The sequence below is a fragment of the Medicago truncatula genome, chromosome 7 (assembly GCF_003473485.1).
Source record: "Medicago truncatula cultivar Jemalong A17 chromosome 7, MtrunA17r5.0-ANR, whole genome shotgun sequence".
In the NCBI taxonomy this organism is placed as follows: Eukaryota; Viridiplantae; Streptophyta; class Magnoliopsida; order Fabales; family Fabaceae; genus Medicago; species Medicago truncatula.
Window position 1 is genome coordinate 53,765,548 of NC_053048.1, and position 23,831 is coordinate 53,789,378.

The window sequence follows — 23,831 nt, forward strand, 5'->3', positions numbered from 1 at the left end:
TTCTCTCTCAACACTAGATTTTTCTTCACACTATCTTCCAACAATTTAAAAATTCTGAAAATTAATTTTCAGAAATTAAAAAAATCGAAAAAATATAAAAAAAATTCAGATAATATTTTTTTTTTAAATTCTGTAATTCATTTATTGAATGTTAGAATTTTTTTCTTAAAAAAAACTACCCACTATCTTCTTAAACTAACGATATTTACCATGTATGGCTTTTTAAATTTTCTTGTCCACTTTTTTGTTTTTTTTTTACTTTGCTCATAATTCATATAATATATAATTTTATATAAAATTTATAATAAATCGTGAAGTAAGTTTAGTTAAATAAAATTCATAAAAATAAAATAAAAATTGTTAAATAAAAAAATTCGATTGAATTCATAAATACATTTATTATTTTGGACATGAAAATAATTTGAAAAATATTTAAATATTTAAAAATAAATGCGTAAGTAATAAAAATTATATATATGATATTAAAAAAAAAATTAAACAAACATGTCCTTTTATGTCATTTTATATTTATAGTCACTTCAACAGCTAATTTTACCAAACACTTTTAATTTTAATCAGCTAACTTTTCAACTATAAGCTATAAGCTATCAGCCATCAGCTAGCTTATAGCTTTTTTTTACCAAACACACTTGTGACTCCTAAAATTGCACTTTTATATTATTTTTTTCCGATTTTATGGTGAATCCGTTACAATTTTTTCTTTACATTTCTTCGTTAAATGTCAAGTTAGGCTCAAGAATAGACCTCAAATTTTCTAAGGTTGTAAGTGACTGAACCGTAGTCATTCTCTTGCTAATATGTCTGGGAGATGTCAGCTTAATAGTTAGAGCTTGACTCTGCAACCTTAACGAGCAAAGTTTGGATTTCACCTTAAACGGTTATGTATTGAAAAAGGTATATTGAATAGTCGACATATCAAATTAATCCGTGCGAACATTGCAAATATGATAGACACTATCAAATTTATGCAGGAACTTTTTAATGCAGTACTCTATTTTAACCGCTTATTCTAAAATTTATGTGGTACCCGACAGTACACAACAATAGTTTATTCTTAACATATTAATGTAGTCCTCTTTTTTAACTGCTTTGTACGTTATTTTTTTTTATGTCTTGGATTTCGATTGCGGAATTGAAGGTGAATGTGATTTGTTTGTATTTCTTCCGTTGTAGTGATATTGTTTGGTCTGTAATAGTTTGTGTTTTTAGAAACGTGTGTGTATTAATAATTTTTAAAAGTTTATTATGGTAAAAAAAACATGTTACATTAGAGATTAGACTGGTTTGTGATTGTTGACAAATGTTGGTCGTGGACTCGTGGTAGTTTTTTTGTTTGTTTTTGTTTTGTAAAATATTCCGGTAGTTGTGGCCAATCATTCTACAATATGGAAATATGAATATATTATTAAGGTCATCAATGTAATAATATTTTTTTGGGTAGATAGACGGAATGGCAAAGCCATTATAAACTCACACACACAAGTGGAGGTAACGGGGTTCGAACCCCGATCATGACATCCAGCCTAACAATTTCGACATTTTTGCCAATTGAGTTAGGACTTATCGATAATGTAATAAATATTTTATTTGTACGTGTTAATGCATTGTTGCATAAGCGTATTTGTTTCGATATATTTTCATAATAGGTAACAACTTTGATATTATTTTTTTCATTTATGTGATAGTAATTAAGTAACCAACTATCATCACACGTAATAGTCGTGTCACGGTGTGCGTAGTATCCTTGATCATGAATGGTAAATGATTGAAAACTTATTGATTTTTCCTCTACTGCGTATTGACGTTTGCATCTGTCATTTATATATCTTGAATTAAAACATTAAAAATTAAATCAATGTGGACGAGTGTTGTGTACAAATTTGATATTTTGTTTCATTTCCAATTTGCGATGATAAGCGATTAATTTTTGATATTCCCAACGAATAATCGGCCAGTGCAACGTCACAGGTCACACACTAGTTAACCAACATAAGATGATCTAAATCTAACATTTTTCTTTCACAATTTAAAAAATGAGATCTAACATTTTTGAAAATATATTTTGTCAAAAAATAAAATAAAATTGAAAACATATAAAATATAGATATAGATCTCCTTGTATTATTTTTACGGTTCAAAATGAAGGTTTGTTAGGGAAATCAAAGTGACATCATTTGAGTATATACTGTACTCTTTCTCAACCTAGCCAAACTCTCGCGCTCTCTGACTCTGGTGTCTTCACATTTCACTCTCTCCCTCTCACAGCAAAGCCTACTACACTCATCTCTTCCCCGATCGATCACGGTGCGTCTTTTATTTCATTATTCATCATACTATTTTCTATGCATTTCGTATCTTCATTTTTCACTCTGCATTGCATCACATCCACTTTTTCACTACCCAAGCTCAATTCTCAACTATGCCCGCACAAGTCCAATTTTGTTTCTGTGTCTATGTTGCAATACTTTTTAATCAAACCCTAATGCCGCCGAATAACTCTAATCCTTATGCTTTATTTTTTCTATTTTGTTTTTCATACCACGATTTAGATTAATCAACGAATCAATACTTATACCTGCTTTTCCTACAAATACTCAACAACACGTTAGTTATTCGGTACTAATAACTTCATTTCTAGTCTTTAACCCATGTTACGATGGATGATTTTTTAGGGTTTAGGCTTATATTTTTTATTAAATGTTTTAGATTTTAACTAGTAACAAACTCGTGCTGACGCACAAGTACAATAAATGTTTGTTATTTGTAAAAGATCATTAAATTTTAATAAGAATTTTGATATAATTCAATTTTATGTAAATGTAAAGTAAATGTCGAATTATTTGTGTATTATATGTTTGATTGTAGAATAAAGTAAAATTGCATTGATTAGGTAATTTAAACTTTTTTGAATTAGTAGAAGACACTTAAAATCAATTAAAAATATAGAAAAGACAATTGAGATGCAATGTTAATGTATTGGTACATAATTAGATGATTATGAATTTTTTTTAGAAAAGTCATCAACTAAAATGTCGAATTATTATTCATTAGTTTTAATAAGGATGATTATGAAAATTTGCTAGACTTTGATTTTTATATATTGTTAGCAGAATTAGATGTTAGTAGATTTGTATCAGTGACGACTTCGCCCTTGTATAATAATAGTTTAACAGTGACAGCTTGTTTCGTGTATAGTAAATCTTATAAAGTTAACACATGAAATTAAGAAGATAATGAGTTTTAATAAGGACGATTATGAAATTTTGGTGGACTTTGATTTTTATATATTGTTATTATTGTTAGTAGAAGTAGAAGTTAGTAAATTTGTATCAGTGATGACTTCACCCGTGTATAAAAGTAATTATTAGTAGAGGTAGATGTTAGTAGATTTGTATTAGTGACGACTTCGCCCGTGTATAATAATAATTTTTAAAGTTGACAGTGACAACTTGTTTCATGTATAATAAATATTTTATAATATATAGATCAGTGTTCACATAGTTAATAATTATCTTGAAATTTATATTAACGAAAACTTGTCTCTTTTGTTATAATTATTTTAAATTTGTACCTAATGATAACATGTATCACGTATAAGGGATAAAAAAATGTATCACGTATAATACTGATTTTTTAAATTTTTAAGTTATTTTTTCACTTATATTATGATTAAAAAATGAAGCATGCATCTAACTATACTAACAATATATATATAAAAATAAAGTCCATCAAAATAAATAAATTAATTACATAGTTATTAGCGGAAATTAGTTACACTTGTGATGATCGTTGTCCGTAATTAGTTTTTTTTAAAAAATAAATTAAACTTTGAAAAATGACAATTATGCACATGAAATTAAGAAGATAATGAGTTTTAATAAGGATTATTATTAAATTTTGGTGGACTTTGATTTTTATATATTGTTATTGTTGTTAGTAGAAGTAGATGTTAGTAGATTTTGTATCAGTGATGACTTCGTCAGTGTATAAAAATAATTATTAGTAGAAGTATATGTTAGTAGATTTGTATTAGTAACGACTTTGCCCGTGTATAATAATAATTTTTAAAGTTAACAATGACAACTTGTTTCGTGTATAATAAATCTTTTAAAGTTAACACATAAAATTAAGAAAATAGTGAATTTTAATAAGGACGGTTATGAAATTTTGAAGGACTTCGATTATATATATATTGTTAGTAGAAGTAGATGTTAGTAAATTTGTAAAGTTAACAATGACAACTTGTTTCGTGTATACAAATATTTTATAATATAATCCCTCAAAAAAATATTTTATAATATATATAAGTGATGACATGTCACATGGTTAATAATTATTTTGAAATTTACATGAGCAACAACTTGTTTATTATGTTATAATTTTTTTTAATGTGTACTCAATAATAACATGTATCACGTATAATACTGATATTTTAAATTTTTAAGTTAATTTTTCACTTATATTATAATTAAAAAATAGAGAATACATGTTTTAGCGATTTTTTCCTCGCGAACTCATCACTACTCTTTTATATAAATATAGCGAAACTAATTTATTAGTTTTTTAAAAAACTAAGTACAGATAATGGTCATGTATAACTAATTTCCACCGATAACTGTAGACTAATTTATTTATTTTGCTGGACTTCGTTTTTTAGGGATGTTAGTAGATCTGTATCAGTGACAATTTCGCCATAATAATAATTATTAAAGTTTTTTTTTAAGTTAGCAATAACAACTTGTTTCATGTATAATAAATATTTTATAATATATATATATATATATATATATATATATATCAATGATGACATGTCACCTGGTTAATAATTATCTTAAAATTCATATCGGCTACCACTTGTCTCTTTGTGTTATAATTATTTTGAATTTGTACTCAATGATAACAAATGCCGTGTATAATTTTTTTTTTTTTTAAGTTAGTTTTTCACTTACGTTATGGTTTGAAAGAAAAGGAGAATAATGTTTTTTTAAAGGAAGAAGAATAATGTTTAATAATATATATCAGTGTATCTTTTGTCTCGTGTATAATAATTATTTTATAATATATATTAGTGATGACAAATCATATGTTCAATACTTATGTCCTCGTGAGCTTAGCTCAGTTTGTTTGGACAATGCATAATATATGCAAGGTCCGGGGTTCAAACACCGGCCACTACCAAAATATGTTTAATACTTATTTTAAAATTTATATCAGCATGTCTTGTTTATAATAATTTTTTAAAAAAATTTTGCGAAGTGACAACTTGTCTAGTTTACAACAATTATTTAAAAATTCTGAAGTGATAACCTGACCCTTGTATCACTCTTTTTTAAAACTTGTCTCTTAAACAGTTTATACCTCGTCCGTTAATGCCTCACTTCAAATCTATACACATCATTCTTTTTCTACTACTCTCTTTGGTATTTTGTACGTATCAAATGATCAATGTTTTACCGTTATTTTTATGTAACAATGAAATTTATTTACCTTATGTTTTTATGAATATAAAAAAAATTAAATTTTAACATTCATTATTAATGTAACAACACATCTTTAGATCTTGTAAAAGTTATATATATATATGGCTAAATTACATTTTTAGTCCTTTAACTTAATTTCAGGTAACAGTTTGGTTCTTTATCTTTTTTTCATTTCAATTTGGTCTATTTTGTCCATTTTCATATGAATTTTAAAGCTTAAAATTCATGATTTTATTTTCTTATGGTCTTTCAATCTTCAAATCTATGATCATCGTCTATGTTTGCATAAGAATATTAGATTTGAAGCTTGAAAATGCATATAAAAATGGACAAAAATGACCAAATTAAGTTAAAGGACTAAAAGTGTAATTTTGCCTATATATATATATGTGTGTGTGTGTGTGTGTTTGTAAAATAACATTTATTAAATTATATTTTTAGAGGTTAAATAAACTACTGCTATTTTTTTATTATTTGATAAAGAAATTATTATTATTTTATTTTTTTAAATAATTTTTTATTACGTTGCACTAATTTTGCAATAAAAAATGTCTATACTTCTTTACCCCTTTGAGAATTGTTGTTCCCACATTACATAAGGTTGTGCCACACGAGCAAATGACGTTTTTGCCCTCTCGGCAGTTAACTGCCGAAGTTTTAGAAATCCGGCTGCAGTTAACTGCCGAGAAAAACCTAAGCGGATCCCAGAACCAATTATCATTCCCGTTTGGGCGTCCGAGACTGAGGATCTTAGCCCCATGATTAATCGGTTTAACCACACAGATCTTACGAACCTGAAATAATAGAAAAATAAATATAGTTTAAACAAACACACATATAAAGAAAACAATTAAACATAAAGAAAATAATTAAAAAAAAAAACACATATAAAGTGGATATAATAATTAAAGTAACACACATTTAAAGAAAATAATTAAACATAAAGAAAAAGAATTAAAAAAAAAAACCAGATATAAAAGTGGATATAATAATTAAACAAACACACATATAAAGAAAACAATTAAACATAAAGAAAAGAATTAAAAAAAAACACATATAAAAGTGGTTATAATAATTAAACAAACACACATTTAAAGAAAATAATTAAACATAAAGAAAAAGCAATTAAAAAAATTACACTTACATTATCTGAATTATACAAAAGTGGCAACGCCACATGACTGGCATAAGAGTGGAGCAAAGATAAGTCTGTCGGTCCACCAGGAAAGGGAGGATCTATAGGTAACACCTCTGGGGCATCAGCTGTTGCAATGTCATCATCGTCTCTTACATGCTGCTGCTGTGGTATATGATCCTGGTCATACCCACCATCAGTCACATCGTGGTGTACCTGATCCTGATAATTCAGGTACTCCACCCAGGCTGGTCAACAAGCTGCGACGGGTCAACAACTTGTGACTCCTCAGGCTGTGTAGCCTGAGAGCTCCCTGAACCATCTCCCCTCCGACCTCTACCCCGCTTTGGGATGTGGCCGCTCTGTCTCTCCCTCCGGTGGCTCTGATTCATCGCACGCCTACCACCAATCATCTTAGATGGATCAATGGAGTCCTGATCGGCCATATCTACACAAAAAATAATAAAATTAACATCATTCAACTTATACATTCAACCACTTTATCAAAAACACTAAACCTAAACTTTCACATTCAACCTAAACATAACCACTTTCACATTCAACCACTTGACCAAAATAAACACATTGAACCTAAACATTATCATACATACTATCATTCACATTCAAACGTAAATAATCAAATGCATTATCATACACATTCAACCTAAACATAACCTAAACTAAACATAATTCAATATACACATTCAACATACACATTCAACCTAATTGAACCTAATTCAATATACACTTTTTCAATATACATTCAACCTAATTCAATATACACTTTTTCGGATTACAATCAAGATCATATCCATGACCTAAACTAATTAAATAATCAATAAAATTGTCATTGACACATTTTATCAATCACTTTGTGTGCAAAGTATCAAACATACTCAAAATGTGTTCTTTTGCCACCATTCAAAATCACATTATACTCTAACATCATTCAATCATCAATTAAACCAACTACATTCAATTATAAACTACATGCAATCATAAAAAAATTCAATTCCTACATCAACCCTAACCACATGAAAACTACCATTTTTTTTTTAAAAAAAAAAACCTACCCAAACTAACATTATGATTAAATGGAGATAATGCACTTGATTTTGCTGAAAAATTAAAATTGGAGAGTTGGTTGGATTTGGAAATTTTTTGAACAATTGAAGCAATACTAGAAAACTGAGTTTCTGCTTTTGTTATGTTTGGTTCGCATCGGCACTTAATTGCCGCCGGTTTACTAAAATTTTGGTAGTTAACTGTCGAAGGACAAAAACGTCATTTACTCTTGTGTCACAGCCTTATCAAATGTGGGAACAACAATTCTCCGAGAATTGTTGTTCCCACATTTGATAAGGCTGTGACACACTAGTAATTTACCTAAATGCCCCCTCTGCAGTTAACTGTCGAAATTTTAGAAAATCGGCGACAGTTAACTACTGAGGATTTCCTCGGCACTTCAGCAGTTAACTGACGACGGAAAAACGAAAAAAAATCCTCGGCACTAAAGTGCCGAAGAACTCAAAACTGTCAATTTTCATCCATAGTTATTGAGCTAACGTATATATGTGTTAACCGAAACTTAAGTGTCTCATTTAGAAATTGAAACAGTATAAGATATATAGAAAATGTGTGTCTAGCTTTAGGAACTTAAACCTGTCCTCTAAATATTGTTTTTTTAGTTGAGGATGTAGGATATAATAATTGATTATCCTCAATTTATAGGTAAGCTAGCTTTAAATTCAAATGGTTTGAATTTAAAATATTTGTTTACAAGGGTAGGTAAGTAAGGATTGTGAACCATGCCTTAAATGACTGGCACTAAAGAAAGATAATTTTTCTTACTTTTAACCGTTATTTGTGACCTTGAGAGGCAAAAGAGGGAAAAAAGTTACAGCCCAACAAATGGAAACAAATGGAATTTGGCAGTTAAGTTATAATAGTATTTAGGCACTTAAGTTTCGATTCCAGGACAAATGGAAACCACGCATATATATATGCTAGCTCAGTAAGTAGGGAAAAAATTTGGCAGTTTTGATTTCTTCGGCACTTAAGTGCCGAGATTTTATTTTTTTCATCGACAGTTACTGCCGAAGTACTTTAGGAGTTAACTGCAGCCGATTCATTATTTCGGTAGTTAATTGTCGAAGGGACATTTTCGTCTTTTACTAGTGTTTCTCAGTCTTATAACATGTGTAAAGAGCAATTCTCTCTATCCTCTTACAAACCTAGAGTATTTTTTTATGTAGTAATTTTCTTTTTATTTTATTTTTTGTCATTTAACTTTATTCCACACACACCATATTCATTTCAAAGTTAATTTTCTCTCTCTTCACCAAAGAAATCTGGAAAACTCATTCTCAAACAAACCCTAGCCGCCGCCTCCTCCCTCCTTCAGTGTGTCTCCGGCGGTCGTTACATTGCTCCACCATCTTCATCCTCTCCTTTTCATCTGTAATTATACTCTATCAAAAAAATCAGGATCGGACAACCTTCGCCGGTGACCACCACGCCGGAGCTTGCAACCACCGCCCCGGAAAAGAGCTTACGTGTTTTCATCCCAATCTTGTATGTTGTCCAGATCTGGGTCAGAATTTTTACACAAACACTTAAACCTGGGCTGTTGTCTTCATCAAGGTCAAGTTCTTTACATATTTTGTTTCCATTACATGCAACAACAACAGTACAAATATGAAATTGGATGTGATTTTGTTTTATTTCTAGAGATGTAAAAATTTCTTTTGTAGATGAATCTTTTTTAGTTCTGATGCTACTGATAAAAAAGTCTGTTTTTTTTATACTAATGATATAATTGTAAAATTGTGTTAGGACTGTTTTTGGATATGTATTATTTCTTTAACTTCTCATCTTTATACATTTTCTTGTTTTGCCTCATATGTGATGTTGAAGATTCTGTAGTTTGTTAAATATGTCATATGAAGCTCAACAATAAAATGAAGATAAAAAATTAAAGAAATAATGAGTTTAATGATCATTTTCATGATTTTGTAAAGATGAAAAGAAATTATTTTACCTGTCTGTGTTCTTAGTTTTAAAAAGAATTTCCTGCAACGAGAGAAGAAAATGAAGTTAAAGAAATGAGAAGAAGAAAAAATGTAGATAAGAATAAGTCAGAAAAAAGAGGAAAGGAAAATGAAAGAAAGATGAGAGAATATGAGTATTGAAGGATAACTATAAAGTCTATTTGAAATTTGAATTTTGAAATTGAGAATTTGGCTCCATTGATTGGATTCCGTGTCAACCAAAATCTGGCTTATAGTTGGCATGTAATGGAACTGACTTTTTGAAGAGCAAAAAAAATCAAACTATAAGCTTTTTATAGTTAAATGACATAATAGTAGTTAAGTGAGGTCATTTAGTTAGAAAAAGTAATTTTTAGACAAAATTTACCCTTAAAAGTGATATGTGGCAGCCAATCATTGATGGGCAAAAATAAGTTTTCCACAACATCTTCCCTTCTTATATTAATATTAAAGAGGGATAATTTTCAAAGAGTAGCATATTAAATGATTTATACTAACACTTTATAACCTCCTTAATTAGAAAACAATAATATGCCAACCTCTCCCCTCCAAAACCCTCCATCCAAACATACCCTAAATTTGTTTTTTAGTTGTTGCTGTTGCTGTGTTTAAATGAAACATAGATGATACCTCTTTTGTGATTGATTGATCATGTGATGTGGTGTATTGTATTTATCTGTGCAGGTGATTTGATTACATTTGAGTGAGTTCCCACAACACAATGACTATTGGTAATATTTTTAAAGATGAAGCCAGCGAAGAGAAAGGAGAGCGAGCAAGAATGTCATCTTTTGTTGGGGCCATGGCTATTGCTGACTTGGTTAAGACTACCTTAGGCCCAAAGGGAATGGATAAAATTTTGCAGTCAACAGGTAGAGGCCGTGAAGTTACTGTCACTAATGACGGTGCTACAATCTTGAAGTCCCTTCACATTGATAACCCAGCTGCTAAAGTCCTCGTCGACATTTCTAAAGTTCAAGATGATGAAGTTGGCGATGGAACTACCTCTGTTGTTGTATTGGCTGGCGAACTTTTAAGGGAAGCAGAAAAGCTCGTTGCAGCTAAAATTCATCCCATGACTATAATAGCAGGTTTCCGAATGGCAGCCGAGTGTGCTCGTAGTGCTTTGGTAGAGAAGGTTGTGGACAACAAAGGAGACGCTGGTATGCTTGCTTTCCCTTTTGCATGTTTCCTTTGGGATTAGGTTTTACCATTGGCTCTGAATACTTTGTTATCATTAGAATTGTTGTTATCATTTTGTTTACAACATGGTTAGATATTAAAGCATTCTTTTGTCTGTATCTTATGCATGAACTTACTGGGTTTTGCAGAGAAATTCAGGTCAGACCTGATGAACATTGCAAGGACTACTTTGAGCTCCAAAATTCTCTCACAAGACAAGGAGCATTTTGCAAAATTAGCTGTAGATGCTGTAATGAGATTAAAGGTGAACAGTCACTACCCTACTAATACAGAGTTCCGTTTTATGCATTGTTGCCATGATCTCTCCATAGTGTATGCATTGTTGCCATGTTATCTCCATTGGTCCAACCGTGGAAAAACTTTAATCTACAAAGGGCCTGTTTGGATTGGCTTACTTTTGAGCTCATGCAAATAAATAAGATTTTATGTATTATTTATCCATAAGCTTGTCAGGTAGTTAATGAAAAAACAGCATATGAAGATACAATTTTCGTTAGTGAGAACTTACGAATTAACATAAAAGCTTATTTATTTTCATAAGCTATAAAATAAGTCGATCCATTCAGGCCCAAAAATTAGTTACAAATTTGATCTATATACTTTTCTGCATGCTTGGCTAGTAAATACTTAAAATTATATGTTATTTAGAAGTTTGGTTACAATGTTTTATATGATCCTGCAGTTTATAATCCATTCTTATGATGCGAGTATAACCTTTCAATTTCTTTCCAATCCTTAAAAAACAGTTTTTTGAGTTTTCTAATATAATTTAATGATAGCTTGTTCGACCCTTGAATGCTCCATAAAAAGTATTCACTGAAATAATGGGTTCAACTAGGTTATATTTTTGGCAGGTTATAGCAGTATTTCATTTGTGGGGATGATTTTGCCTTTTCTCCCTAATGGTTTAAAAGTACACAATGTTCTGGTTTTAATTCCATACAGTTATTCATTTTTTTTGTACTTCTGTGCTAGCTGCCTCGCCATGCATCAGGATTTTTTTCCCCATAGTGATCTCTATTATTATGAAATTAACTATATGCATTTTCATATTTTAATTTCCTTTTTTAAATTACAGGGAAGCACAAATTTAGAATCTGTCCAGATTATAAAGAAGCCTGGAGGATCATTGATAGACTCATTTTTAGACGAAGGGTAATATCGCTGAGAAGTTCCACATTTTTTAGTTTGAATATCAAATGATTCTATTCTATCTTTTTTTAAATCCTGGGGTTTTTCTTTTGTATTGAGTTGCATAGGTAGCCTTCAAGTAACTTGAATAAACTCAATGATCTCCAACTTCGCCACTATCTGTATAATGAACTATTTGCATTAGTCTTGGTAATAAATAATATCTCTGTTTCTAAATTGGATTATATTTTGGTTTAGATTTATTCTTGACAAGAAAATTGGTCTCGGACAACCCAAACGCATAGAGAATGCAAAGATACTGGTTGCAAACACTGCCATGGACACCGACAAGGTGAAGATATATGGAGCTCGTGTTCGTGTTGACTCTATGGCTAAAGTTGCTGAGATTGAAGGAGCCGAGAAGGAGAAAATGAAAGAAAAGGTGAACAAGATCATAGGTCATGGCATCAACTGTTTTGTTAACAGACAGTTGATTTACAATTTTCCAGAGGAGCTCTTTGCTGATGCAGGAATACTGGCTATTGAACATGCTGATTTTGATGGTATTGAGCGTTTGGCTCTGGTAACTGGTGGTGAAATCGCATCAACGTTCGACAACCCTGAGTCTGTTAAGCTTGGGCAGTGCGAACTTATTGAAGAGATTATGATTGGTGAGGATAAATTGATTAAGTTTTCTGGTGTTGCAATGGGGCAGGCATGCACAATAGTTTTGAGAGGTGCTAGGTACTTTTTCTTCTTTTGTTATTATAAATTCCTTTCTGACATTCTTTTACATATTCAGGGATTATAATCTTGATACCATATTACTTCAGATCATTTTTCTTTTAGGCTTTGTTTGGAGGGATGGATAAATCTTTCACAATTTTTTGAAAGAGCAATTTTTTAGATTGAATTTAAAAAATTCATATAAACCCCCAGAATCCTCCTCCAATACAATTTTTGAGTTCCCCCAAATGAGAGGGATTTTGCATTATGAATAAAAAATCATCCCCCAAAGTCCTCCCCTCTCATGTCTTCTATTTTTTCCACTTGCTCCTTCCTTTTTTCCAAAACCCTCCCCTCCCCTCCCCTCCAAACAAAGCCTTAAGGTTTTCTTATTCTAGCAGTTTTTATTTGTAATATTTCACTATTTATTCATGGTATTAGTATTTCATAGGAATTGCTTAATACAAATGACCCATTTATTCAGTTTCTGTTCTGCTGAAATGTTGGATTTTTTTCTTCGACAAATGCTGGAATGTTGGATATTAATTGCTTTCATGCAAACTTAGTTTATGCCCTTATATTTATATTGCTCCGCTCCTTACCATTTATTATGCTTCACTCAGTGCCTTTGAGTGGTACATGTATGGACTTCCTTGTATGTATCAGTAGACAGCTGTTTTTTTAACAAATTTGATTGGCAGTTTTTATTTTTAGTTGCACTTTCAGCCTTGACGTCTGATTTTGTGGCAGTCACCATGTTCTTGATGAAGCTGAGAGGTCATTGCATGATGCCTTGTGTGTGCTATCTCAGACTGTCAATGACAGCAGGGTGTTGCTTGGAGGTGGGTGGCCTGAAATGGTAATGGCAAAGGAAATTGATGCATTGGCAAGGAAAACTCCAGGAAAAAAGTCTCTTGCAATGGAGGCATTTTCTCGGGCTCTCTTGGCTATACCAACAACCATTGCTGATAATGCTGGTTTGGACAGTGCTGAGTTGATTTCTCAGCTCCGCGCTGAGCACCAGAATGAGGGATGTACTGCTGGAATTGATGTCATCTCTGGTTCTGTAAGTACAATACAGATAATTGTGTGGATTTATTAGTGTACATAATTTTGAAACGCTGCATCTTAATATATCATTCCATAATCTTTTTATCGGTGGAAGTTCTGTTTCTGATCACTGCATTCACTCTGGTCATATCATGGTGATTTCAGCATATGACATGAAATGTTTAATTGAAATTTGCAGCATAAGTTTGTATTTTGTTTCATTTAGTCCTTCCTAAATTTGATTGACTCCCTAGTGTATGATAGGGACTTTGGTATCATGTGGAGCCTAAGTCCCGCATTGAATAGTATGAGATGCTTGGTGGAGTACTCAAGTGACTTGGTTCTTCCCTCATGACAACCAGATTTTAAGGAGTGCTTGAGTGTGTATCAGTGTACAATTTATTAACTGAGTAATGAGTACATGTAACAGTGATTTTACCAAGTTTATGTTGTATTTTAAAAAAGTATCCTGTAGGCTGCTAGCTCAACTTGCTTCCATTGCATTTTCTGTTTGTCTAATATACTTCGATCGTTGTGTACTTCTGGTAGGTTGGAGACATGGTTGAACGGGGGATTTGTGAAGCATTCAAAGTCAAGCAGGCTGTATTGCTATCTGCAACAGAGGCAGCTGAGATGATCCTTAGAGTTGATGATATCATAACTTGTGCTCCAAGGAGGAGAGAAGACAGAATGTAAAAATCTAGTGATCATCCAACTTCAGATGGCGAATTCCCGACTTATTCCAAAAATTTTCAATGTGGGTCAGCAACCAAAAGAATCATCATAGAATTGTTTAAATCAAGTGGTCACAATTGAACTTTTTATGTGCTTGTTTAAATTTTGATTGTTGTTATGTGCATTTCCAGTTTCACCAATTGGAATTTTGATCATGTCTTTAATGTGTGTATTAGTCTAGCTGCGAATTGGAATCTTACTATTTGATATATTGTTTGAATGTTAGTGTAAGCTTTTTAAAGTATTATGATGTGTTGTCACAATTTTTCTTAAAAGGATTTAATTTGTTTGGGGGGTCAAACTTTTTTATACATGCATTCACCTAAACCACTTTATTATGCCACTTTTTTAAGTTTGTTTCCGAAATATCTCTACAAATATTTATTTGGCATTTATTTTATTAGATGCACGGGTAAATAAAATATTTACCGTCGGTGAATATAAACTAATCTGTTTTTAGAAAAAATAAGCTGGTGTTCTTTATAAAAAGGTTTCTTCTAGATAGTTTTTCTGTCCTCCCGTTGAATAAACCAATCAGGGTTTTACGCATTGAACCGAATATCATGACGCATTTGAAATTTAGAAGGATATATGTTTTGTTAGGAAACCATAGATCGAGCCTTTGTTTCAGTCAAACATTAATTTCACTTTGTTATATATACTTATGCAGCATTTACAAATGCATAAATAGTAACCGGTGTCCCATGAATACTAGTTAATACCCTCAATACTAGTTAATAATGATACAAAAAAAATGAAGTTAGAGCATCCATAACTGAGACATCCATTTTTGGGTTTTTAAATGGGTCCCACTTATACACATCACTTATTTATAATTTTTTAATAGTAGCACCTAATAAGAACTCAATCCCTCAAATTCTCACAATTTTTTTTAAAATGGGACCCCCTAATCAACTGTCAATAACTTTATATCATTACATATCAATTATTTAATATTAAAAGAGTGTGGGTCCCGCTTAAAAGTGGGGGTCTTAACTAAGACCTCGAGTCTTATACCCTGAAGAAGATTCTCCCCAATGGGAGTACCTAATAGATACCAGGTCTTAAATGGTTAAGATCCTCCCATTGAAGATGATCTTATAACTAGAAAGGAATGCTTTTTTGTCATTTTTATGGATTGATTACACAATTTTCAATGTAATAACTAATAGTATATAATTTCATTATCTTTAACGAGTGTTTCTGAGTATCGGTTAACGTTTTCCATAAATTAACATATGCCTTAAAAAATATATATATATATATATAGAAAATAGAAAGACTTAAAAATATCTGCGCAGACTATATCCAGTTTAAAAGTATTTGTTGTATATGCTCTGTATTCATTGATTTGTTAAGAATGAATATGAGGTCGTTGTCATCATCATCATCATCATCACCTGCAACTGTAACGAAACTCGCCCTCTCAATCCACTCCTCCTTCCCCACTCTCAATCTCAATCCAATCTTCTTCTACAAATTCAAATCCAATAAACATAACAAACCCCCTTTCTTCTCCATCCGCAATTGCACCACTTCCAATTCCATCTCAGCGAAACCATCTTCCCAACTCCGTAAAAACCGTTCCTCAAATTCCGACTCCGACCCCAAACTCACCGCCCTCCGCCGTCTCTTCTCCAAACCCGATGTCTCCATTGACGCTTACATCATCCCTTCTCAAGACGCTCATCAGAGCGAGTTCATCGCTCAATCTTACGCTAGACGAAAATACATTTCTGCTTTTACTGGCAGTAATGGAACCGCCGTTGTTACCAACGATAAAGCCGCTCTCTGGACTGATGGTCGCTATTTTCTCCAGGTTCCTTTTTCAAAACACAGACACATAGTTTTTAATTCATTTCACACTACTTGTTTTCATATTATTATTTCTTTCATTTTAGGCAGAGAAGCAACTGAACTCCAATTGGATTCTCATGCGTGCTGGAAATCCAGGAGTCCCTACTACCAGTGAGTGGCTCAATGAGGTTTTGGCGCCAGGTGCTAGAGTTGGCATTGATCCTGTTAGTAACTTAACTCTTATTTTCTACCTTCATTTTACCATCTAGCCTCTCCTTTCAATTCACTTATTTGACCTTATGGTACTGTTTTTCAGCTTATTTCCATAAGCTATTCAGGATAAAGTATATAAACAACCTACAACTTTATTTACAAACAATTTCACTTTATTTTATCTTTTGTTTATAGAAATTAGCTTATACACAAGCATTCATATGATAAGAGTTTATTCTGTAAGCACTTAATTAAGTTGTTCATACTTTATATCTAACTGGTAATCTCAATCTTAAACATCCTTTGAAATATTTTGTTTATACTTCTAGTAACCTAAACTCCTAAACCAATTGAAACCATGTTTTCTCCCTTTTCCTTGTGTCATTTGCATTGCTTTTTATTTTTTACAGTGCCTGATAGGGTGTTATGTTCTGTATTGTTAAGGAGGCAGTTTCTTTTTACTTCGGATGCTGCTGAAGAACTTAAACATGTCATCTCTAAGAAAAACCATGAGCTCGTTTATCTGTACAATTCAAATCTTGTGGATGAAATATGGAAAGAAGCTAGGCCGGAGCCTCCAAATAAGCCGGTTAGAGTGCATGGCCTCAAGTATGCTGGTTTAGATGTTGCGTCGAAATTGTCATCTCTGAGGTCTGAACTTGTTCAGGCTGGTTCATCTGCAATTATTGTCACCGCGCTTGATGAAATTGCGTGGTTGTTGAACTTGGTAATGCATCTCAACAAACAACACCTTCTTTTAACTTGTTGTACTGACAGATATTTGTATACAATCATATATCCTTGTAAACCATCATTCAGGATCTTATTCAAGTTGCTCGGGTATAACATGAGTAGTTCATTGATTTCTTTTTTTTCCCCTCTGTTTTTCACTGTTGATGGTTTAATCAGTGAGAGTAACTTTTCCCCTTTATTCTTTGAAGAGAGGCAGTGATATCCCACATTCACCTGTTGTGTATGCATATTTGATTGTGGAGATTGATGGTGCTAAGTTATTTATTGACAATTCAAAAGTTACTGAAGAGGTGGATGACCACTTGAAGAAAGCAAACATAGAGATCAGGCCATACAATTCAATTGTATCCGAGATTGAAAAGTAATTATGGAAATCTTTTTTTATTTTTATTTTATTATTATTTCACGACCCTTCCATTTTTCATATTTTTAGTGGAAATGTCCAAGAATGGTACAGTAGAAAGGCCAATTTTTTATATTTTAAAACAGTAGTTTTCGTTCTGTCGCTTTTTTATGCTTAATTATTTTGTTTGTAAAAGCAGCACTGTTTGGAACTGAGCTTGATTTTCTTTCAGTTTGGCAGCACGAGGATCCTCCCTTTGGTTGGATACTTCCTCTGTTAATGCTGCTATTGTAAATGCCTACAAAGCTGCATGCGACAGATATTATCAGAACTACGAGAGTAAACATAAAACTAGGAGCAAAGGTTTTGACGGATCAATTGCGAACTCAGATGTCCCCATTGCTGTCCACAAATCCTCCCCTGTTTCACTAGCAAAGGCCATAAAAAATGAAACGGAGCTGAAAGGAATGCAAGAATGCCATTTAAGGTGACCATAACTTACCTTGACAAGGATCACCCACAATGTTTTTCCATGTTTTGATTTCTATATTTTGATGATCTCTTTTAAGTTGGAGTGATTGTAAATACAGAATCCACAGATTATATAGATGAGCTATGCATTAGACTCTCTGTTTCAGTTATTAAAAAATTGGTATCTGGTTTTGGAAAATTGTGATAGATCATGTAGTCAACTCAGCTAACACTTACCTTTTATTTGTCAAAACATCATTTTTCCAGGGTCGGTGGGGGTTTGCTGTCTTCTTTTATTTTGCAAATGGTAGTTGGTTGATATTTTCTTTACCGTTTTAATGAAACATGTTTGTTCACATTTAAAAGAGTTACTTACTGTTTTGGCTGATAGCTGCATTTTTCTTCTTTCCCCTGTTGACTATTCATAAATATTTGATAAGAATGTTTAATCTATGTAGAAGAGTCCACATAGAAACTTGCCTTTTGCAGTTTATATACAACTGTTTTATCTTATTGTTTGCAGGGATGCTGCTGCCCTTGCTCAGTTCTGGGATTGGCTAGAGAAAGAAATTACCAACGATAGGATATTAACAGAAGTAGAAGTTTCAGACAAACTTCTCGAGTTTCGCTCAAAACAAGCTGGTTTCTTGGATACTAGCTTTGACACGATAAGCGGTACTGTAGTACATTGGCAAAACTTTTCAATTTTTTCACTCAAATATTGGTTGAAGAAACATGAAAAGATACAACTGTGTCTTTTTTTCCAAAGACTGGTTTAACTGCCAATTATTCCAGGGAATATTACAAAAAAGCATCACATGCTAAAAATATCGACAGTGAATGAAAACAATTTAGTGATTCTGTGTAAAAAAGTTGTAGGAAGTCTATAAAAACATGCTACTGTTATTCCATTATTATGACACATATGTTTACCCATAGTTCTGTTTTATTGTTTTCAGTATCTTCTTACACGCTTCTTTTATTGTAGCTAAACAGATAGATATTAGATCGACAGATATAACCTTTGGTCCAACTCATCTTCCCCATAGACCTATAATCTATTCATTTCATCGGTTCAGGTTCCGGTCCAAATGGTGCTATCATACACTACAAACCAGAACCAGGGAGTTGTAGTACTGTGGATGCCAATAAATTATTCTTATTGGATAGTGGTGCTCAATATGTTGATGGCACAACTGACATTACACGGACAGTTCATTTTGGCAAGCCAACAACTAGAGAGAAAGAGTGTTTCACCCGAGTTTTGCAGGTATCATGCTTTTATAATTTTTCTTGAGTTTCTTGTACAAATTTTTTCTGAAGTTGATTTCTTCATTTTGTTCATTAGTGTTCCTTACAAGTCAATCATGCAAATGTATACCTTTTTTTTTTGTTCCAATGTTAACACCTGAGTTCTAGCAATCTTACTTTCTTGAATAATTGTTTGTCTTAACACATATATCTAATTTCCAGGGTCATATAGCTCTTGATCAGGCAGTCTTCCCGGAAGATACCCCTGGTTTTGTGCTGGATGCATTTGCACGATCCTTTCTTTGGAAAGTTGGGCTTGACTACAGGCATGGTATATTTCTGCTTCCAGTGGTGGTCTATTTTCATTTACTTATAATCCAAATGAGTTTATTGATTTACTGAGCATTTGTGCGTACCTGTCATCTATATAGGAACTGGGCATGGTGTAGGAGCTGCATTGAATGTTCATGAAGGCCCTCAAGGCATCAGTTACCGTTATGGAAATTTGACCCCTCTAGTGAATGGCATGATTGTAAGCAATGAACCTGGCTATTATGAAGACCATGCTTTCGGCATTCGGATTGAGGTAATATTCTCTTCAGTTATCTGACATGTTCTGAAATGTTAACTCTGGCTTCCAGTTTTGTTCAACTAGTTTTATTGTGTGTTATTATAGCCATATTTACTTTATCTCCTTTATAAAGCCAATCCTATACACCAATTATATGTGGGAAAAATTCAAGCTGAATTTCTGATGAAATATGAGGTTTTTGAGATCTGTTTAAATTTGATAACTATTTCTAGATTTCCTCGCTGGTTAATATGCTCAGTTTCAACTTATATGCATGGATTGAAAAACCTTCCATGAGTCATGAGTGTCTTAAGAGGCTTTCCGTGAATTACTTGATGCAATATTTTCATATATTTCAACATTCTTAGTATCACTTATCTGTGAAAGTGCCCAGATACCATCCTACTTGATCACCAAGTTTGTATACGTTGGAAATTCTGCCTTCAATGCGGCCCGCACCTTGCTGCCTAATTGCTGCATTTGGGTTGCCTTCATCGCAGCCTCCAACATGTTCCTTGTGTTGGGTGTGAAGGGGTAGATTTAGTCCAACATTGCCTAGAGATATAGCACGTGGTAGTGTTTATAAAGAGAGAGACTCATCACCTTACAAGCTGGTTTTGTAACCCAACCCAAAATTCTAAGAGTATATTACGTTGTTTTTCCTTCTTTTCTTCTTTTCTTCCTAACTGTTGGGATAATATTTGTCAGTCCTATTATGGGTTGTATAATGATGGCACTATCTTAACTTGCAGAATCTACTGTATGTGAGAAATGTTGAGACACCAAATCGTTTTGGAGGAATTCAATACCTAGGATTTGAAAAGCTTACATACGTGCCCATTCAGGTATGCCAATGGTTGTCAATCGCCCTGGTCCGATATATATTCTGTTAGTTTTTTTTTTGCAAAATTAAACCCCTGTTCGTAGTTCAACATCAGGAATTGAGAATGTTTATTGGTTGCAAGTCCTTTTTCTTAAGTGGGGATCTGGGACTGACTTGGTCCAACAGAAGTTCTCTAGGCCCATTTAGAGTGTTTGAAAGAACTTATTTGGCTTATCTTATGACATAAACAATTGTCAGGTATTTGGAAGAGCCTATGAAAATAGCTTGTGATATTGTACTAAAGTTGTTTTCAACTTATTAGAACTAATCTATTTTCTGTCTCTACGTCTGAAAGTATTTGGAACTTCACCAATGAAAATTGGCTGCTGCTCATTCCATTTTAAAGCTTGCTATATTTTAAATATATTTCCAAAGATCTGAAGTATTACTTTCAGTTTTCATTCAGTCGCCTTAGTTTCTCGTGAAATTTTAGAATGATTTGTTTGAGCCATATATTCTTTCACACACTCATTTTTAACCTGGGCATAACCTGCAGATAAAATTGGTTGACGTGTCTCTGCTATCGACAACAGAGATTGATTGGCTTAACAACTACCACTCAGTAGTATGGGAAAAGGTATTTTGCTCTGTGCGTTGCATTGCATGCCTTTTTTCTTTCTTTTGATTCTCTTTTTCCCTGTCTTTTACACGTCTCTATGAAGTAATAGAAATTCATCTGGATGTGCTTTTGTAACCACCTCCTTATTCTTCTGTTTCTTTAAAATATAAAATTTGATCACACTCTAACTCAGCAATTTAAGATCATCAAAACATCATGTAGTATAATTGCTTTTATCTCCTCCGACAATCCTCTCTCTTTGGCATGTCCATGGAACCACCCTTTACCCCAAATGAACAAGAAAAGGGCCCTGCATCGTGCAGTATGGCCAGTCCCCTGATACGAGATTGGGCTAAGTTCTTCAATTGGGCTCCATAATTCACGACCAAAATGGAGAAAAAGTTTCCTTTTTGGAGGACTGAATACAACCAAGGGATTTCACCTCTTGCATATGCCAAATTCTAGGATTACTTTTCTATTAGACATTTCTATTTCATGCTAGATTTCCTTTTCTGTTGGTAAATCATTCTTCTGTTATATGCCATGTAAGGGTCATAGGCTAGGTGGCACCATGGCAGTATATCCACCTGTGTAGCGGATTATCATGACTATAAACCTTTCTTAGGGTACATAATAATCAGAACTTTTTTCCCTTGTTTTCCCTGCTCCCTTAAATATTTCCCTTGCTGTCCTTGCTCAAAAAGGATTCTGTCATTCCATTACTCCGACACTCTCCAGCTGCTGCTTTTCCTTTTAAAAATATAAACTCTCTAAAAATTTATAATTTGTAATCCTGTATGGTCGATTGTTTTATAACTACTTTGATGCATCCACAGGTTTCACCATTGCTGGATGGCTCTGCTCGCCAATGGCTTTGGAACAACACTCAGCCTATCATCAGGGAAACAGTTTAAGGATTTACATGCTAATGTGTTTGGGCACCTGTGCTCCTCATTCTGGCGTGCTAATCTTACCTATTTGACTTTATACTCCAGATTTCCTACTTAATCTGTATGCTGTGAATTAAATAGTGAATAGAGATTACAGAATTTGATAAATAGGAGTTGAGCTTGGCAGGGCAAATGAGCATTTAGCCATTTGCATCACTGAAGTGTGCGTGCTTTATGGTATTCAGTATAATTTTTACTGTTGGTAGTGTTGTTATAGTTAACATTCTGTCTCTACTCTGAATTGTAGTAATTAAAAGGACGGTCTTCAACTTTTTGCTTTTCATGGTATCAATTAGACTTGAAATGAAATGGAGTATGATTGGGGAGATTGAATTAATGTTTATTATGGATCCTACTGATGTCAGAAACTCTGGCATTCAAATTCAATTGATCTTGTTGTGGACATCGCCCATAAAAGCAAATAGACATCGCCCATAAAAGTCACAAAATTTCAGCACAAGCAGCAGCGTCTTGACTAAAGGACAGGTTCAGATCAACATTCAATACGACCCATCATGCAGCAGGGGGAGTCTAATGAATGTACTGACATCTCAAAGCCGAACTATTTCTGCTATATTTATGATACAAACTTAACAATGATCACAATGTTGATGTGTAAACTGTATTTAGTATTTCAAAACTCAAAAATCGATATCAACAATTTATCATGTTTGATTTACTGTCGGTTTAGCAAGAGCACATGTTAAAATGTGAGTTAAGGAATATCCAAGGCCTTTGAAAATTTGGTTGATTAAAAGACAAATACACACGTGCCTGCAATCCATGTCAATAATGTGATTTGAACAACTAAAAAGCAACAATTTATATAACTATTTGAACAACTAAAAATCAACAATTTATTTAACAACTATCTAAAAATACACAATTTATCATTGATGATGCGACTAAAAGAGAGATACAAAGGCAATAAAAAATATCAAATAATACCTAATACCTACAAATATATGGCGTTGAACAACAATTTAGTTTCCAATTTAGCATTACTCATTCATTCAAGCATGGAATGGAATCATCTGTTTTATCTGCAAACATGGACCAAAGTTGTCATCGATTTGATTTTTAGATTGTCCAACAAAGAAAAAAAGCACTTTAATGTTGAATGAAAATGCATTTTTGATAGATTGAATGGGAAAAAAAATCATGTTAAGTGATTGTACATCAAGTAACAAGTACGAAAATTGATGGAGGAATTGTGTATTGCATACCATTTTTTCTCTGTCCTATATTGTTTTTTGTCCGACGTTCTCCTATAGGTGAGGTTTAGGGTGGCGTTTAATTTGGGAAAGGGAAGTTGTTTTCCACCATGGAAAAGTGGACTTTTTACCATTAGATTTTATAGGAACGCTGATCTTATCATAGTCTACCTACACCATATATTTATTTCATATTGTCTTCAACCGCATTATCTTCAACCCCATGAGATTGAAATTGATTATTCAGAGTTAGTTTTAAAACTGATTTCTAACTAAATCAATTAAAATCGATTAA

The 23,831-nt window shown here is 32.7% G+C and overlaps 2 protein-coding genes across 4 annotated transcripts; both read left to right on the forward strand.

Annotated features, from left to right (window-relative positions):
* The first annotated feature begins 8,944 nt into the window (after positions 1-8,944).
* On the forward strand, positions 8,945-14,794 carry LOC11421373 (T-complex protein 1 subunit beta). Its single transcript, XM_003626237.4, has 7 exons — positions 8,945-9,279; positions 10,371-10,849; positions 11,018-11,133; positions 11,968-12,044; positions 12,279-12,764; positions 13,497-13,812; positions 14,346-14,794. The coding sequence occupies exons 2-7, from the start codon at positions 10,408-10,410 to the stop codon at positions 14,490-14,492; spliced, it is 1,584 nt and encodes a 527-aa protein (XP_003626285.1). The 5' UTR covers positions 8,945-9,279; positions 10,371-10,407; the 3' UTR covers positions 14,493-14,794.
* A 1,066-nt stretch (positions 14,795-15,860) lies between these two features.
* LOC11429778 (aminopeptidase P2) lies at positions 15,861-22,665 on the forward strand. 3 transcript variants are annotated; one of them, XM_003626238.4, is made up of 12 exons: positions 15,864-16,350; positions 16,433-16,552; positions 16,993-17,268; positions 17,483-17,655; positions 17,870-18,124; positions 18,632-18,783; positions 19,188-19,378; positions 19,582-19,690; positions 19,791-19,945; positions 20,683-20,775; positions 21,310-21,390; positions 22,209-22,665. In XM_003626238.4, the coding sequence occupies exons 1-12, from the start codon at positions 15,892-15,894 to the stop codon at positions 22,284-22,286; spliced, it is 2,142 nt and encodes a 713-aa protein (XP_003626286.1). In that variant the 5' UTR covers positions 15,864-15,891; the 3' UTR covers positions 22,287-22,665. The 3 variants fall into 3 exon arrangements, 2 of the variants coding, with proteins under 2 accessions (XP_039683484.1, XP_003626286.1); XR_005642980.1 differs by lacking the exons at positions 21,310-21,390; positions 22,209-22,665 and adding an exon at positions 20,325-20,578 and having other exon boundaries at positions 15,861-16,350; XM_039827550.1 differs by lacking the exons at positions 20,683-20,775; positions 21,310-21,390; positions 22,209-22,665 and adding an exon at positions 20,318-20,538 and having other exon boundaries at positions 15,861-16,350.
* The last annotated feature ends 1,166 nt before the right edge of the window (positions 22,666-23,831 follow it).

Coding starts and splice junctions, on each gene's coding strand:
- LOC11421373 (XM_003626237.4), top strand. CDS start 10,408: ATGACTATTGGTAATATTTTTAAAGATGAAGCCAGCGAAGAGAAAGGA. Junction 10,850..11,017: donor GGACAACAAAGGAGACGCTG/GTATGCTTGCTT, acceptor TGGGTTTTGCAG/AGAAATTCAGGTCAGACCTG. Junction 12,765..13,496: donor ATAGTTTTGAGAGGTGCTAG/GTACTTTTTCTT, acceptor ATTTTGTGGCAG/TCACCATGTTCTTGATGAAG.
- LOC11429778 (XM_003626238.4), top strand. CDS start 15,892: ATGAATATGAGGTCGTTGTCATCATCATCATCATCATCACCTGCAACT. Junction 16,351..16,432: donor ATGGTCGCTATTTTCTCCAG/GTTCCTTTTTCA, acceptor CTTTCATTTTAG/GCAGAGAAGCAACTGAACTC. Junction 16,553..16,992: donor CTAGAGTTGGCATTGATCCT/GTTAGTAACTTA, acceptor TTAAGGAGGCAG/TTTCTTTTTACTTCGGATGC.